Source organism: Athene noctua, chromosome 18 (genome assembly GCF_965140245.1).
Source record: "Athene noctua chromosome 18, bAthNoc1.hap1.1, whole genome shotgun sequence".
NCBI classification, from domain to species: Eukaryota; Metazoa; Chordata; class Aves; order Strigiformes; family Strigidae; genus Athene; species Athene noctua.
Genome location: NC_134054.1, coordinates 7,417,943 through 7,434,748, shown reverse-complemented (window position 1 = coordinate 7,434,748; position 16,806 = coordinate 7,417,943). Strand labels below are relative to the sequence as shown.

At 47.9% G+C, this 16,806-nt stretch overlaps 1 protein-coding gene across 3 annotated transcripts in view; it reads right to left on the bottom strand.

Annotated features, from left to right (window-relative positions):
• The window catches only part of HID1 (HID1 domain containing), a 31,250-nt gene that overhangs the window by 2,401 nt on the left and 12,043 nt on the right, over window positions 1-16,806 (bottom strand). The window contains exons 4-19 of one of the 3 annotated variants that reach the window (XM_074921732.1): window positions 15,016-15,129; window positions 12,050-12,156; window positions 11,464-11,580; window positions 10,497-10,719; window positions 10,039-10,095; window positions 9,802-9,942; window positions 9,301-9,391; window positions 8,497-8,648; window positions 7,160-7,238; window positions 6,353-6,517; window positions 4,969-5,196; window positions 4,340-4,473; window positions 2,519-2,566; window positions 1,201-1,281; window positions 716-807; window positions 248-406 (exon numbers count right to left, since the gene is read on the bottom strand). In XM_074921732.1, coding sequence (XP_074777833.1) covers window positions 248-406; window positions 716-807; window positions 1,201-1,281; window positions 2,519-2,566; window positions 4,340-4,473; window positions 4,969-5,196; window positions 6,353-6,517; window positions 7,160-7,238; window positions 8,497-8,648; window positions 9,301-9,391; window positions 9,802-9,942; window positions 10,039-10,095; window positions 10,497-10,719; window positions 11,464-11,580; window positions 12,050-12,156; window positions 15,016-15,129 — 1,988 coding nt within the window. The remainder of the gene's footprint in view (window positions 1-247; window positions 407-715; window positions 808-1,200; window positions 1,282-2,518; window positions 2,567-4,339; window positions 4,474-4,968; window positions 5,197-6,352; window positions 6,518-7,159; window positions 7,239-8,496; window positions 8,649-9,300; window positions 9,392-9,801; window positions 9,943-10,038; window positions 10,096-10,496; window positions 10,720-11,463; window positions 11,581-12,049; window positions 12,157-15,015; window positions 15,130-16,806) is intronic. The other 2 variants (XM_074921733.1, XM_074921734.1) reach the window with 2 other exon arrangements.

Genomic DNA, 16,806 nt, shown 5'->3' with positions numbered 1-16,806 from the left:
TAGGCAGCTTTTCTATTGCCTGCTGTTGCCAATTCCCAAACAAGCAGTTCTCCCAGAACAACCCCCCACACATCACCCGCTCAAAGATTTGAAGCGGCTGATTCATCCTAGTGTCTTCCAAGGGAACAACATCTTTCTATCCTGTAAACATAAGACAATCCAGAGCTGGCCAAGTGCATGCAATTCCCTCTCCAGGCCCCCCTAAAGTTTGGAAAAGACCAAGTTAGACTGCACCCAGCTGTTTTACCTCAAATAAATAACTCCCCACATGTAGGTCCGGAACCACATGGCAGTGCCCGAGTTAGCCTGGTACTTGCGAATGAGGATGGGGTGAGGCACAGGCAGCAGCCCCACCAGTGTGCCATGCTGCAAGAACTTGAGGATCTCTGATTCATCAGTGAGACCCCTGCAAAGACAGAGAGCAGGAACATCCTTAGCATGTCCCACAGACACCCCCAAAACTGCTGCAGCGCAAAGTATCACAGAGCTAGCGACGATGGCCACCAAGAACACACATCCTCTCCACTGTAAAAAAGAGTTGAGAAGGGATCAAAGAAGAAGATTGCAAGAAAATAACAGGTCCTTTGCTGAGACCGTGATGCTCTTTCAATTATACTTTACAGGGTTTCCCCTAGAGACCCTCCAAAATTCAACTGCCAGCCTCACAGAGCTCTTTACACACTGCACAGCCCTTTCTCTCCAAAAATGTACCTACTTGTCAATGCAGATCTTCTCCACCTGAGGGACCAGCACCTGTAAGAGCCGCATGATTGTCTGCAGAGGAAGCTTTGACTTCCAAGACATCACCTGTAAGGATGAAAGCCCGAGTGGAATCAGTGCAATGAATTAGTAGTTTTTCTACAGTTATCTCCACAACAAATGAGGTTGACAAAAATCACAAAGGTGGTGGATGAACTGCACACACAACAGCAATACAATAAATCCTGGAACTTCAGAATTATGAGCCACTCAGTGAAACTAGCAGGGCATTGGTTTAAAAAAGGTAAAACAAAATACTTCTTTGCAGGTGGTAGTAAACTTCTGGCGCTTTAACCGCAAGTCAAAGACACTCCCCATGAGGAAATGCTATTCTGGGAAAGTCTCTGCTGGAGAGGAGAGGAGAGGAGGAGGGGGTGGGGTGGCATTTCTGCCACAACTCTTTCCCCTCATTATTTATTTCCTCTGTCCAGATTCCCTTACCCAGTCAGGAGTTGGGGTCCACTGTCCACTGGAGGATGCACTAGAGAGACGCCTTCGATCCCGCTGGTGATGTGATGCCTCCTATCAATAAGTAATAATTTTTTAAAAAACAAAACCCAAAGAAACTAACAAAAGCAAATAACACTTAAGACCAAGAAATACAACCCATTTTCTGCTGACTTTCCCCCCCCAGTTTTCCCAGAGCACTGCTGGGAAAGACAGTTCAGTCTGTCCCTAGAACAGATCAAACCTTTGTTCACCAAAACCATATGCTTTGTCCCAGTGAGTGTCAATGTTTGATGGGGTTAAGTTGTAGTACCCTGTGGCAAGGTCACAACTCATGTCACCACTGCTGACACTCTGTTGAAACAATCCACAGTGGGAGAGTTAGAACAGGATAGACAAAAAAGACATGCTTGCTTCTTTTAGCACAGAGATTAAATAGCTAAAGGGCACAGCTTTTCAGACCTCCGTCTACTGAGTATCTTTAGGATTTTTAGTGCCCAAAGAGTCTTTTTCCAAGGGTGGAGTCTCACCAATTCCTACGTAACAACCTCTGCCCCTTAAGGAACGACACACTCATACCCCACAAACACAAACACCATCACTAGTCACTTTTTGGAAAGCTCTGGTCAAAAGTCCAAGACCCAATTTTCTCTTATTCTTCTCATCATCACCATTTTCATTTCTCTTATGCAAAGACACTACTAACACTCCAGCTTTCCATATTCATGGTGGGAAGGAAGGAAATAACCCTTTAAAATCACTATCAATCACTGCAGGAGGTAAAAATAGAAAGGCTTTTCCCTTTTGCAATGCATCCTGACCAGTCATTACTACAGCCTAGAGCTGACTTTTCTATGAAACAAATAGGAACAGCACTTCCTTCCAACAGGCATCCTACACCTCCACACACATGGACTCATTCACACGTCACCTTCGCAACCAAAAACAGCAGGCTTGAGGCAGAGCTGTGCTGCAACCCCCTGAAAGCTGACAGTGTTTTACCAGTGCTGTTCTGACTGGGGAACAGCTCAAGCCAGCTGCTGGACACAGAGATGTAATGACCCATGATGATGTTTCAGCAGCTGCTGGAAGAAAACCTTTCTTCTGCAAGTTCTCAGCCAAGATCTTACTTAATGATGACATAATTAATTGTATGCTTAAGACATCTTGCTGACCATGGGCCTTCATCTGGTATCAGGGAAGGCCAGGAAAGGTAAGGAAAACTGGTCCTGGGATATTCAGGAATTCCGTTTATTCCAGTTTATTCAAAACCTAAACAGCAACATTATTTTGCAACGTTTGCAGCTACAACCTTATCGTTCAGCCTGTTCAGCTTCAGTGCCGTGTCCTCATCAAGCTTCTAAAAATAAAATTCATAAAAAGATAAAAAACTCTGATTTCCTTCAGATGATCCCACCCTCTTCCTCTTTTCTTCTCACTCTCCCACAGCCCTTGCCCCCTCACAGCTGCCATCCAAATGCTGGCAGCCAGCTGACACATTTAGAAGAGGTAAGATGGAATTACACTGACATATGAAGGCTGTTGAATGTTTCACGAGACACTTTTGAAATGGTTATGACTGATAAAGGAAGAACATTGCAACAGATAAAGGAAGAAAATTAAATCAGTCATAAGGGTGGGTATCCTAAAATTTATCCAGTATCTCTTACTAATTTATCTTAACTCAATAGGTTGGAACCAGGTTGGAATGTAGAAAGAAGATAATATTCAGATAGTCTGAAACACCACAAACCCTGGAGACAGGCGTGTGCTACCCGAAGCGCCATGTGATAGCAGCGATGATTCTCCACATAGCCTATCCCACACCCACTTTACTGCCCCTCAACCTCCTGTCTGCTTTTTGGCCCCCACCCCCCAAACACTGAGACATGCAAACAGTATCGCTGCAGCCAGGTGGGGCAGTGAATGGCAACTCTGTGTGTAACACCAAAGGCCCACGTGCACACACACACAAGCAGAACAAGTGGAGGATCGGGACATAAGGGTATAACATAGGAGGTCTTCAGCCTGCTCCACTGGATTGCGATGCTGCTGCAAACATCCCCCTTTTGGATCCCAATTGTGCAGTACTGTCCCAGCCAAAACCATATCAAGAGCAAAACAGTCTGAAAGATTCTTGTAGCACCACCACAGCCCATAGCAGCCCATGATAAAATGCATCATCCCAGCTCATGACCTCCTGCCCACACCTGGTGAGAGCTGGTGGGTCAATCTGGCCATCCCAGAGAAGACTAAGAGAGGAAGAGCTGGGAAAGTTATGCCTTTCACCATGGGGTAGCCACACCTCCCTGTGCAAACAGATACATGTTCTCACTGCAGTGAAAGGGCTCAGCAGACAGTGAATGTCAGGCAGAGCATGAGGCAGCACCAGGTGTATAAACGTGGCCTTGCTGAAGGAGGAGAGGACAAGCAGCACAGCCCTTGTAATACACCTCCTGCAAGACAGCCTAGAGGTTATCAATACTGGACAGGAAAGGACACGGACTGAGGAGTTAACAGAGAACAATAAAAGACTACTGCTCCACTGAAACTGGAAGACAGCTGGTTTATAGCTCTCGATGGGAAAAACCAGCAAATGCCAGAAGGCTGACATTACTCCAGGGCCTAGGAGGGCAGCGCAGCCTTGATTCACAGACTGCAAAGCCTCTGTGTCATCTACATGGCAAAGCAGCCACCACTCTGAGAGCAGCACCCAAGCCAAGCCCTCGTAGGAACACACTGTGCACACCACCAGCTAGCCAGAAGATTCTGGAAGAGCTCTCCATCCCAGAAAGGAGAGGAGAAAGAAGCAGCAGTGAGAACCTGAGTTGAAAAAGCCTCTGGATCAATAATACATCCTTTGCAATTACACACTTGCTGCTCTATCAGTAACTTTCAAGGTGGAAGAAGCTCTAGTGTCCTAGCTCTTGTGTCACTAGCACAAATGTGAAACACCCAAGATGATGCCACAGTACTTCTGAACCACAGTGTTTTCTAGCACAGTGCACGTGTACATATTGCCTCTAATATGATGCCCTTCTTCAGCGGGCCAACCAGACCTCTCCTTCTGAGTCCCTCATTTTAGTTCATTTCATACCCCAGACCTTCCCTACGCACCAGTATCAGGCCTTACCCCACTCCAGAGCTCCCCATCGCTCCCAGCTGAGGGCGGGTTACTGTCTGGAGGCGGCTGTGAAGACTCAGGCTCCAGTGAACGCATGGTCCCATCCTCTGATACCTGCGACTTCTCTGTGAGCTTGTCAATTCCTGTGTTCAAAGAGAAAAAGCTCAGAAACACAAGTAAATTAAATTCACTTAAAAGAGGGAAGCTCTCTGCCCTACCATGCACAGACACCCTATGCATCTGCTGACATCTGAAATGCTCTCCTTTCAACAGGAAAAGCAAGATCTAGACTTGATTTCACCACCTCAAAGGAGTTTGTTTGTCTCTAGGAAAATGCCCCCTGATGCAAGAGAAACACAAGTTCACATGGATACAGTTAAACTGAGGCAAAATGTCAAGATTAGGACAAATGGCAAGGTGGACTCTAAGTCTGAGAGGAGAAAACCTCAAGGCAGTTTACTTTGACTTGTTTGTGATCAGCTTAGGCAAACTGATCTGAAACTCAGACTGGAAGGCAGTAAGTCATTCACAGATGTAAACTCTTAATCTCTCCCACGCCCAGTGAAAGGGTGAGTCTACACCGTATCTCACAGAGAAAACAAACCTCTTCCCTGTTACAAAGGTAAACTAAAGCTGACCTGGAGTAGCCACCAAACTTGTCTTCAGTGTCCCTGGTTCAGCGGGGGCAGCAGGACGTGACCCTTCCATGGATACCCCATCCTGGGAGTTGGTGCGAGAAATAGGCTCAGGCGTTTTCTTCTTGCGCTGCAGACCCTTCTGGATGGACTGTGAGTCCGTGGGTAAGTTGGCCAGCTGGTGAAATACATTCCGCTTGCGGATAACAGCATAGACCAAATTTGAGTTCCCTGGGAATCACGGCAACAAAATGAGCAGAGAGTAAGACTCAAAGAGCTCTGCCAATACAGCACAGCTCACAGGGTACACAAAGCATGATTGTGGAGACCCCGCAAGCTCAGAGAACCATGCTTCCACCCACAAAGGCAATGACACGAGAAAGAAAGAGCAGAGCTCGATATCCTCTTACCAATTACAAAGCAGTACAGGAAATTCAGTTAAATCCTTCCTAGGCTGGAAGGCTGACAAGAAATGGCTTAAAAACTGACATTCAAACAACTAAGAAGGAAAATGGCAGTTTAAACCACATATCAGCACCTATTTTGGAAGAAAAGGTTGTTAGCCAAGATTCGACATTTCTCCATCTTCAAAGGAGTTCACAAAACAAATCAGAGGCATTCCATCTGAGGAGAAACAAGCTTGAAATAGCAAAGCCAAAGGGCCAGAATTCTTACTGTCTGCAAGGTGGCAGAGAACAGAATGAAACCATCCCCTAAAATAAAACACAAATCACAGCCACAAAGGCCGTTTTAGGACCTGGTAACCACCACTTGAGAGATTTCTATTAGGGAAGCAGAATGGCCACTCCTGATTTGCAGTTTTAAAGCAAAACATCAATTTTTGAGCAGGTTAAGGGACCTCACTCTATTACTTCCTTGAGGTAAAAGGCTGTCATGCTTTTAAGAGGGAAAGCAGAAGGCATTTCCTGGAAAGGTATTAAGTGCCAGAACTTTGTTTGGATGGGGCTGTTTGATCTTCAGCTCCAGTGACCTGCCAGAGCAGAACCAAGAAGCACTTTTAAGAAGGAAGTTGTTTTGTCCCCTCACCTACATTGCTGAGCAACATGAGCAGTCTCACAGCACCATCCAGCCAGTAACAATTTAAGTGTTACACATTCACTTTCTCTTCTCCTTCCCTTCCACCACACATCTTATCTTCTGTTCTGCAGGAGACTGAGGTTATGCTGATATGCTACCATCTCGTTTTGCTCTAACTCAATCTGCCTGGGTCTAACACAACTTCTCAATCCTAGGCAAGTCTCCATGTAGCTGGTTTTTAAAACCTCTCCCCTTCTCTCATCTGTTTGGACCTTCTCTGAACTTCCACCTCATGTTCTCTTAGACTAAACCAGTACAAACCCACTAAATACAACAGTCAGTCTCTTACCATCAAACTGGTACTGAATGATGTTGTTGAAAACTTCCAGCAAGAAGAAAACGAGATGGTGGTTCTGGACAGCAGAGAACAGGAACCAGGTGGTGGAAAAAGCCTCCAGGAGATGCAGCAACTTGTTAGCAGCCACCATGGAGAGAGACTTCAGATACGGAGACACTGTGGAAGGCAAACTAATGAAAACTGGAGAAAGAGCCAAGGTGAATGTATTCACATAAATACACCACTAAAATGTTGCTCTTACCATCCTCCCACCCTGCATTTCTCAGAAAACCTCATGGAATAGCTGAGCCCAACAGGGTTCCACAGAAACATTCCCAAATATAAAAGAAGTGAAACAGAAGTGAAACTACTGCCTAGTAAAAGCTGGCAGTTCTGCTTTTAGAGGAGAGGGTCGTGTGTAGTTTTACACTAGTAACATCGCTTCTGGTGTGCCTCCTGAAAAGCTTACACAACTGAAGCCACCTGGACACTCACTAAAGCCCAAGGGAAGCTGCTGCCACCGTGGGGAGGTGGCACTCCCTGCTGGAAAGGGACAGCACTGCCAGCCACGCTCACCAGGCCTTTTGGCAAATGCCACCCCAGAGTGGCTCCAGGGCTCTGCTGTCCCACCCACTGCTCCATCTGGCTGAGCCCAGGCTGGCAACTCCAGCACAGACTGGAAAGGGTTAGTCTCCAGCAGCAGCCACTGACACTGGTCAGTGTTAGGGGGCACAGGCAGGAGCGCAGGGAGAGGGGAGTGAGAGCAGCCAGAGCTGTCCCCAGTGTGGGCTACAGCTTCACACCACACACAGTGCTTACCGTTCACAACGATGGTGAGCAGGCAGTCAAAGAGAGGCTGCAGCCGCTGATGCCCACTGGTTATGATCTTGTGAAAGACCTATGGTAAGGAAGGGGTTCTTGAGCAAGGTAGCACACCTTACTGAAAGTGCCTTCTCAACCAAAACCAGTGCCACCCCCACACTAATCAGTTCCTGACACCATTCCTTCCTAGGCAGGGCCCTGCACACTCCACAATTACACAGGTGGGGAAGGCTGCTCTCGCTGCAGACTTGCACTCTGGGAGTACAAGCTTTCATTTACAAGGAATTCTTCGGGGATGTGATGAGGGCTCTACAACACTGCAAACAGAAACTGACTGTGAACTGTTCCAAAATCACAGGCAGCCTGAGACAAAAATAAACTACCAGGAAGTAAGAAACATCTTCACCTCCAATAGATTTTGACTCTTGAACCCTGACAATAGCTGCTTTAAATACCACAGAACTAATAATTTCACATTTATATTTTAGTGCAAACTTCTAACTCAAATCCTTTTCTTAACTATACCCTCAGACATGGGAAGATCCAATCTTGGCCCTCCCACCTCTAGCTGGCATGCCTGTAGAGAAGACCTTGCAGCATAAAGAAAATACAGAGATGATCTAAAATTAATGGAATGTAACAGCAAAACACAGTGTCAAGAACAGTTTTGGTGGGCACATTTCTTCCTACTCCTTCTAACAGGAATCTCCTCTTGGAGGTTTATCAGAAGCTGCTGAGAGATTCCTCTCTGGCAAACGAGCACTAACACGACAGGAGGGTAACCTGAGTCTGGTACTGTTACACACACAGATGTTTGCAGGCAGTATTGTGGCCCTGAGCACTACAGACTGAAAGATAAATGAAACCTTGCAGCAACCCAGAGCTGTAGGGTTACGCCTGGTATCACTGTTGTTCCCATTCTGACAGACGTGCCCCACACAACTCTGGTTACTTGGGATGGAGCCAGCAATGCAGTCAGATCTCCTGCCTTCCCCACCTGCAATCAAGTCTGGTGGAGATCATGCACCCATCCCACTCATACCAGTCCCAGAGTCCTCCAGACATCAATCCAGCACCACCTGGGATCCTGGTTCTTGAGATCATCTCATGCAGATGGAATTGTGGCTTATGCATATGCACCCTGACAGACACCACCTCAGAGTTAACACCCAGCAAGGATCCCACCAGTGCTTGGATACATCCCACACACTTTCTAGCTACTTAACAGGCTGGCCATCTAGGACGGATGAGTATATTGAAGGAGATCAATAATTTGTGGAGGTATGAAACAGGAGTTAAGAGGGACAGAAAAGAACTGCTGGAGCTAAACTCACTATGATGAGCAGATCTGCATGTGTCCCTGTAAAAACAGGGATGTCCATAGGCACTCGTACGGAATACGGCTTGTTCAGTCGAACCCCGAAGTTACGCTCCCCACTGAGAAGCAGGAGGATAAAGACCCCAATGTGCATCAAGCCCACTCGCGCTGCAGGAAAAAAAAAACAAAAAACAACCAAAATCCACACATCACAGTGAGGCCAGTGGACTCCTGAAGACAGAAGGGCAGTGAGGGGAGAGGAGAAACACTATAGGACTGAAAGTAAAACCACACAGACCAGACCATCCCGGTAAGAGACATGTCACACACAGCTCCCTTCATTGTCAGTACCAGCGTCCTTCCCAAGCACATGTACAATGTTAAATCTTGGACAGATCATGCTTTTCTTCATTATGATCCTGTTGTAAACCCATCATCATAGTAGAAAAGATCTGATGACTTCTTTCCACTACCCAGTGATGGAATTATATCTGATTTACACCAAGGCAAGAGCAGATTGCTCATTTCTCCCTCTTCATGGGATCAGGGACACAGTTTTTGACATAAGGACTTAAAATAAGTTAACACATACTAAGGAGCTCCCTTCCCTGTGCTGTGGTATAGATCACATCCTGCTTCTAGTCTGTTAGAAACATTAAAACCCAGCTAACCGAACCACTCTACTCCATGTCTGTAGAAGGCTATGAACATGCACTGGAAGTGCTATCATATCTATGTGGTAGGGAGGAACCATCTTAAAAACAGTGTAGCTCAACTATTAAGCACAAATCATTCCAGATATTGAAAATAACAAACTTACACTGGTCTGCTCTGGCATCATTGAGAAAATACAAGATTGGGACAAGGATGTCCAGAACATCGCTGCTCTTCAGCACAAAGAAGAGGAATTTCTGGAAGAAAGGGGAGGATTTCAGACAATCACAAGCATATCTGGTTTTCTGCATCATCCGAAGGACTCAGGACAGGTATCCTCAAGCTAATTAGTCTCTTGAGAAGGTTAGAAAGGCTGGTGTCCGCATCAGCTCTTCAACCCCAGTGTTACTTGTAGTTCTTATAATACTTGCTCCAGCATTTGCCTCAAACACTGACCTTGAGGGGCTGTAGGCTCTCTCACAAGCTGTCCCTACAGCCAGACCCCCCTGCCCATGCAGCAGGCTGTGGTGCTGCTGACAAGAGTACCACAGAGTCACTGCTAACTACCTGCACACAACTCTTCACCAGGGCTTGGCGCAGTCACAGCCACACCAGGCTCTGGGCAACAGGAGAAGGGGGCAAAGCTCAGCAAGAAGCAGATCCACACCTTGTTGAAGTCACAGAGTTTCCAGAAGAGGACGAGGAGTTCCTGATGGAATTGGATCTTCTTGGCAGAGTTTGGCAGGTAGGTCTGGACCAGCGGGTTTGATAACAAGCGGGCCACTCCTTTCAGGATGAACTGGAAATCCTGCCAACAGACCAGGAAAGAGACTGTGGTGGGCCCAGGGCTCAAGCAATCAGCATGGAATCAGACAGGAAATAGTTCAGGACAGGAGCACTTTACCTCCTCTCGGTGTATTCTTGAGAGGTAATTCACAAACAGATTGTCTGGTCCAGGAGGCTGCATTCAAAGAAAACGAGTGAAATGCTTACAGGCAACAGGGTTTACTCAGGAAGTCAAAGTATAACAACTAACTCTGGGGGCTAACGTCTCTCATTTCAGCTTTCATCTCTGAATGGTCCAGTTTTAAACGCTAGTAGACAAAGCACCTCAGGGAACAGTAAAGTCAGGGTTTTTTCACTTACATGCACCTGATTCAAGTCAATGACCAAAACGTAGTGGCTTGGTCATGTACAGCTGTTTAACAACCTACAGGAAAGAAGCAGGACTGGCCCAGAGACAGCAGACTGCAAGGAGAGGAGTGGTGCTGGGCCCTACAGGTCAACATTCAATGCAAGCTGGTGTAAGAGGACCACAGGGAGTTCAGGATTGCAGCAAATACAGATTCCAGTGTCACTCACATCCGCATCATCCATGGCCGTGCCAGTGGTCGTGCCATCCACGGTGGGGCTGGAACTGGTGGAGCTGTCATAGTCCAAGGTAACAATCAGCACCTGGGCTGCCTCCTCCACCAGTGGCTCGCGGTAGTCAGAGAAAAGCAGGTGATTGTAAGGAATCCCATAACCCACTGGGTCGTAGGCACAGACGACGTTCAGGAGTGAGGTGAAGAGTGGGAGCGCATGTCTGGGAGGAGAAAACATTCTCAGAAGGCAGAAGCAGGAAGCAAAAGATGCTGCCTTGAGGAGGGACAGACAACTCTCTCCCCAAGAGTTTGTGTCATGACAACACACTCGTGTCTTCCCTAAGAGTGGCCCATGACTGAGCCACCTAGAGACAAGAGCTGACACTCCAGCTCCCAGCTGGTCTCCTGGAGTACAGCTGAGAGGGAAGAGAAGGTGAAAAAGGCCGTGGGGCCTCCCAGAGGAATCCTGCGCAGCAGTGTGAAAAACGGGACAGGACCTCAAAGCCCTCTAGACTCTGGAAGGACAAAACTGTCTGGCTTCAGCCAAGACTGCGCTCCCTGAGATGAACAATTGTCACCTGAGGAGCTGAAAGTCCCAGTGAGACAATGTCACTAGAGGGCAGCATTCATCCGCCACCCACACCACAAACCACCCGCGGCGGGGCCACGCCACCATCCCCACGAGGGAACGGGGTCTAGAGCAGCGAACAGGATCTGCCATGTCCCACAGGGCAGGGATCAGTCCTGCAAATTCCAGCGAGAACCAAGCTGTCCCTTCTTTTGCTGCCGAGGAACAATTCTCATTAAGTAAAGATGCTAATGGGGTATATGTAAGACAGGGACAAAGAAAAAGGACCACAGCTCCTTAGCAAGTTCTATCATGCCCATTACGAACACACTCCATGGAAGATTTGAAAGCATTTCTTTCTCCCCCTGGCACCCAGTCCCCCATCCTTCACACTCACCTGTTCTCCGTAGAACAGAAGAACTGCACCCAGGGGTTGGCATTGCTGCTGTCCGAGGAGGGAGGCAGATACATGGCCTCGGAGAAACAGGTCAGCAGCAGCTTAAGCAGCTCTGTCCTGAAAGGAGGGAAGCAGAACCAAGGCCCGGGGCCATTCAGGAGCAGGGACTGGGTACAGGAGGCACAATCACTTACCACGATAACACATAAGGAAAGCTCAGTCCCTCCCCACAGAGAGCTAAGCCCATTCCATTTTGTCAGTAATACTGCTGTCACTGGCAAAAAGCTCAGCAGAATTGCTGCCTTATGAAAAAGAAATACAGTACAGAGCTCCTAGGCATTTTCAAAGCAGCAATGTTTTGCCAGTTCCTGTTGCAGACACCCTGACTCCCATATCATATTACAAAAAGCTATTCAAAAGGTCAGATGTTTGGTGGGGTTTTTTCTGTGTTGCCAGTCCTGTTAGCTCAAAGGAGCAAAGAGAAAGCCCCTTGGGAATCACAGATACACAAGCAGAGCCCATCTCCCCTAAATCCCACTCTCCTGAGCCCAGTTTCTTTCCATTCTGCCTTTGCAGACCCTCTTACCTATTCAAGTCATGGATATAGTTAGGCTGTGGAGAATGAGCAAAGCCCACTCCTGCCTCCCAGATGTACTCACAGCTGTCAATGGAGTGGATATCTTCTGCTGTGTCCTGTGGAAAGAAATAAGAGGTTGGACCACAGAAGGCAAGAGCAAAGACTTGACAGCACTAGTGGTATCCAAGGCAGTTCAGTCACTGTCTTTAGCAAAGAAACCAGGAGAAAAGCATCCAAACACTCAGACTGTACATACCAGCCACACCCAGGGAATATCCCCGACAGAGGACCTCTCATCTTTAACAAGTACTCAGCACCATGCAGAATGAGGCCCTTCTTCTGCATGCTAAGGTGCAATGTTAGCCACCACCACCTAGAAAGGCCACCCAATGCCAAACGATCCAAAACACATCCTGTTCTCATTACTGGATGTATCAGCATCTCCTCTGCTTTCTTCCACATCCCATGAAACACAGCCCGGGGGTCAGGGCTTTTCATTTGCAGATCAAGAGCACTACACATGGGGTTCAGTCCTGCTTGACACCTCGACCCTATCTCGGAGCACATCATGATGAGTTTACCGACATAACAATGACTCGCAGCGCCTGCACCCCAAAAAGGCAGAAGAAGCAGCACATTAACCCTCACTGATAATAGAAGCGGATATAGCTGTGACTTGCTTTTCAGAAGGTAAAGCAAGAAGGTGACTGCGAATATGTTGCTTCTCCTAGCCAGAATGCTCCCAGTCCCTTGCCAGCTGCTGGCATGACTCCCAAGCTCTTGCTTTGCAACCTGAGGAGATGAATCACAGCAGTTTGCCCTTCTTTGTCATGGACAGTCAGGTCAGGGTTGAAGCAGCTTTGTGGAGACAAGCAGTCATTGAAAACAACCTGTCGACCCTCCAGGAATGACCAGGAGCAACGGCCCAGATGTTTGCATCAAGTGCACTTAGCACACTTTGGCTGTCTCTTTTCTGAAGCTTAATTAAGCAAATTCTACACCTGCCTTTTTTCCTCCCTGCACTCGGGGAAAGCAGATCAGAGGGCTGTTTCTAATTGCTCTGGGTTCCTACTGCATAGCCTCCAGCTCTTCCTCCCTCTCAAAGGCACTGATCTCAGGACAGCAGGGCTTGAGGGCAACCAAGATGCACTTATCATCCCAACCACGACTCCCACAAAACCAGTGTGCCGACAGCAGCTACTGCTGGCAGAGGCAACTGCAGCTTCCTCCACAGTCCAGGCTTTTCCTGCCTTACTACTCACTTCCTACAGATAGGCTGGAGTTCACCTGCTGTCAGGTTTCTCACAAGCTCCTCAGAACAACTCCTGCTGAGACTGAAGAGCCCAAGACCTCCCTCCACAACCAAATCTCCTGCCAGGCACAGGCTTCATGGAAGGAAATGCAATTACACCCACAAACCTGCTTCTACCATGTGTGACTAAGTAGGAACGCTGGGAGGAGACAGCATGTTACCAGCCATCATTACAGCAGCTCTCCAGGCCTAAAAAAGCAGATGCTGATGTCTTCAAAGAGCTAAGCCTTCGCAAGTGATAAAAAAAGAGATGCAGGCACTGTGCATGACAAAGTGATCCCCAGTTTCTAGCCATAATTCCAGGGCTGACTTCAATAGGAAGACAAAAACCAAAAGAGTATGGGTCACTCCTGGGACTCCTTTGCCCATTCCCTCCCAGCTCTTGCTCTTCTCTTCACTCAACTCTGCCTCAGCAATTATCCACCACAATCTGTACCTTCAGGGCCACACACTGTTCTGCCACAAGCAGGAGATGGTTGTACCCATCTCTGCTCTTAACCTGACCCAAAAGCATAGGTCAGACCAGATCAAGGGAGGGAAGACAGCTAAGCACAGACTGCAGAGGCTGCAGGCAGCAGACAGACAGCAAACAGCAAGGAACATAAAGCATTCACCATCCCATCATGTAATTCGACTTGCCAGAGCCCTGGAAAAGCCAGGCTGGCTGCTGCCAAGGGAGAAATCACAGGTGCAGTGGTAGGGGTCTCTCCCAGGAAGAAGTGTTGTCACCCCAACTTGTGCAATCCATCCTATGTGACAGCACAAGACAAGGCCATCTCTTTCAGCCACACTCCCACTTACTCGTAGCACATACCTATGTGGCTCTGATCCAGCCTCACCCCCTCTTTCCCAGGTGACAGATTTTAACCCTGTTTCTACCACCCAGAAATCTCAAGCAAGCAATTTAGTACTCAGGTTTGTCAGGGATTTTTGCAGCCATCAAATACACAGTGGTCTAGCATGTTCACTTTTAATTTACTTCATAGCTGTATCCAAAAAGAGGGCTGCCCAGTTTTGTTTACAGACTGGACCTACAAGAAGCACCAGAGTCGGTGGTGGGGAGAGAGAGAGGGGGAGGGAGGGACATGCACCAGAATTTGTCCTTAGCACACCTGGTAGGAGACCCCTGCTTCAGGGAACTCCTCTGAAGTAAAGACAGTCACCGCAAGGATCAGAACACATTTGTCTTTGCTACAGTGATACAAACAGGAAGAGAAGGTGGAAAGACACAACAGAGACCATCTACTCATTCAGATCACAGCACCTCTGATCAGGCAAACACCTGCTTCCTGCCCCAGACTGCACCAAATTGCCAGTGAAAGGAACAAGGTGCTAAAGGTCTTTGCTCAGCTGGCAACAACAGAAGAGCAATTGTTTGCCAGCATAAACACTTTTTCCTGAGGGGCAAGCTGTAGTGCAGGGGTAAGCACCAGCCACTCCAGCTGAGACCCACCCAGCTGTCTCAAAACATCTGCTTTAGAAGCACAAACACCACACAGTGAATCCAAAATGTTGATCAATATTAGTCACTGTGGGTTCAAGCTCAGCGACTCCATGTTTTCCTGGATGCAGGTTTGCAGAAAGCTGCTGGAGTTTTCCAGGATATCCCCCCTACCATGCAGCTAAACTACCTCTACACAGATAATCTCATGATTCAGCTTACCACTGTGCTCCTCCGGTGGCTCTGCACAGTGAAATCAGGACAGAAGAGCAAGTCTGCAACAGCAAGGAGCAATGACTCAGCCAGTGGCCGGGCATTTTCATCATCTTCATCTCCCTAAAAGCAAGAAACACAGAAGAGTATTGTCAGCCAACGTTAGCAAAGACCACACAGTAACGCTAGTATAACACAGCAAGAGAAGATACACTCCCCCAAAATACACAGGGAGTCAAGAAGTTACATAGGAATAAGAGGGAGAAACACGCAAAACCCAGCCAGTACAGGAAAGAAATTCACCCCTGGAAGGTGATGACTAAACAGCAACAAGCTCTTTAATGACACCAAACTGAGCAGACAAAGGCCTAGAGATGCTGGGGAAACAGAAAAGTAGCACTGGACCTTGCCACATGGAGATGCTTGACTTCCTGAAGACAAAAGGAAAAGGAACCATTTACAAAGAGGGTTTTACAGTCATGAAGGAGAGTGATTTGGATGGTGCACAGAGACAACAATAGGAAGAAGCCAGCCAGCAGCGATAAGGTGTAAAACCTCTCCAAGTCCTGCATGGGCTGCCCAGAACTGGAGAGGCTGTGTGCACCACGCCAGGGGCTGCCTCAGCCTGCCATGGCAGAGCAAGCACAACAGCACAGGGGATTTTGCCATCTCCAGCGTTCAAAGCAATCACTCAAATCATGCATGGCTACTCCTCTGCAGCCGTTGCCACGGGAAACCTTGCCAGATCCTGCCTGTCAAAGAGCATCCTGGATGGGAGGCCTTCCCCACCACACACTGGGGCTGAAGGACAAGGCAGGGAGCATGAATGGCAGGAGCTTATCTACCTCAGCCAGGCCTCTGTCAGCCTGTGCATGACACACAGCTCTTAAATCACAGCCATCAGCGAACAGAGATAATAGGCTGTGTGGCTCTGACGTGTGTCTCAGTGATAGCAGGCTACCATTGAATACATCCAGGATGTAAGGAGAGGCCTAGAGAGGATGGATGGACCCAGCAAAGCTGGCTTTTACTTGAGCTCACAGTCAGAGATGAAATGACAAGCATTAGGGTACAAGGGGGTTTCTTTCCCAAGAATGTTCTTTGCTAACATTGCCTCAGCTGCCAGAAAAAGTCCCTGCAGAATCTGGCTACCACCACATCCAAAATGGGTAACACACAACAAACCAACTGATCTGTACACAATACAGACGCCCCTACAGGGAGAAGACACCCACGCTCCAGGAGCTCTGCCATCCATCACTGCATCTTGAAGCAGGCCAAGGATAAGCACAGAGATATTTACTATCTGAGGGCCCAGGCATACCATCATCTTCCCCTTCAGATCCCAGGGAGAAATCAGCCTTCAGGCAGCAGAGATGTTGCTCCTAAATTAGACGTGGCCCCAGCTTCCCTAACGTCTCAGGGCTTTATTTATTATCCCCTGCCAGCCTTACAGCTGCTTCTGCACATGGTTAAGTGATGGAGCACACTGAACTACGACAGTTTCACTGATATTTAGGAGGCACAACACAGCGGGAGGGCTCCCAAACCCAGCACACATGCACTGGGCTGGATCGCCTTGGGGTGACTTCACCACTCCAAGGCTGAAAAACTCTCTCTTCCAGGTGCTGAAGAAGGTGGAAAAACAATTCTAACAGAAGCTTGGCTAGATCAGAGCACCAGGCACCCCACGTGTCCCTTCCCCAAACAAGCTCCTCCATTGTTAAGCCTCTACATAATTCCCTGCAGGGATGAAAGGACAGACAACCACCACCCTCCCACTCACACAGATCACACAAC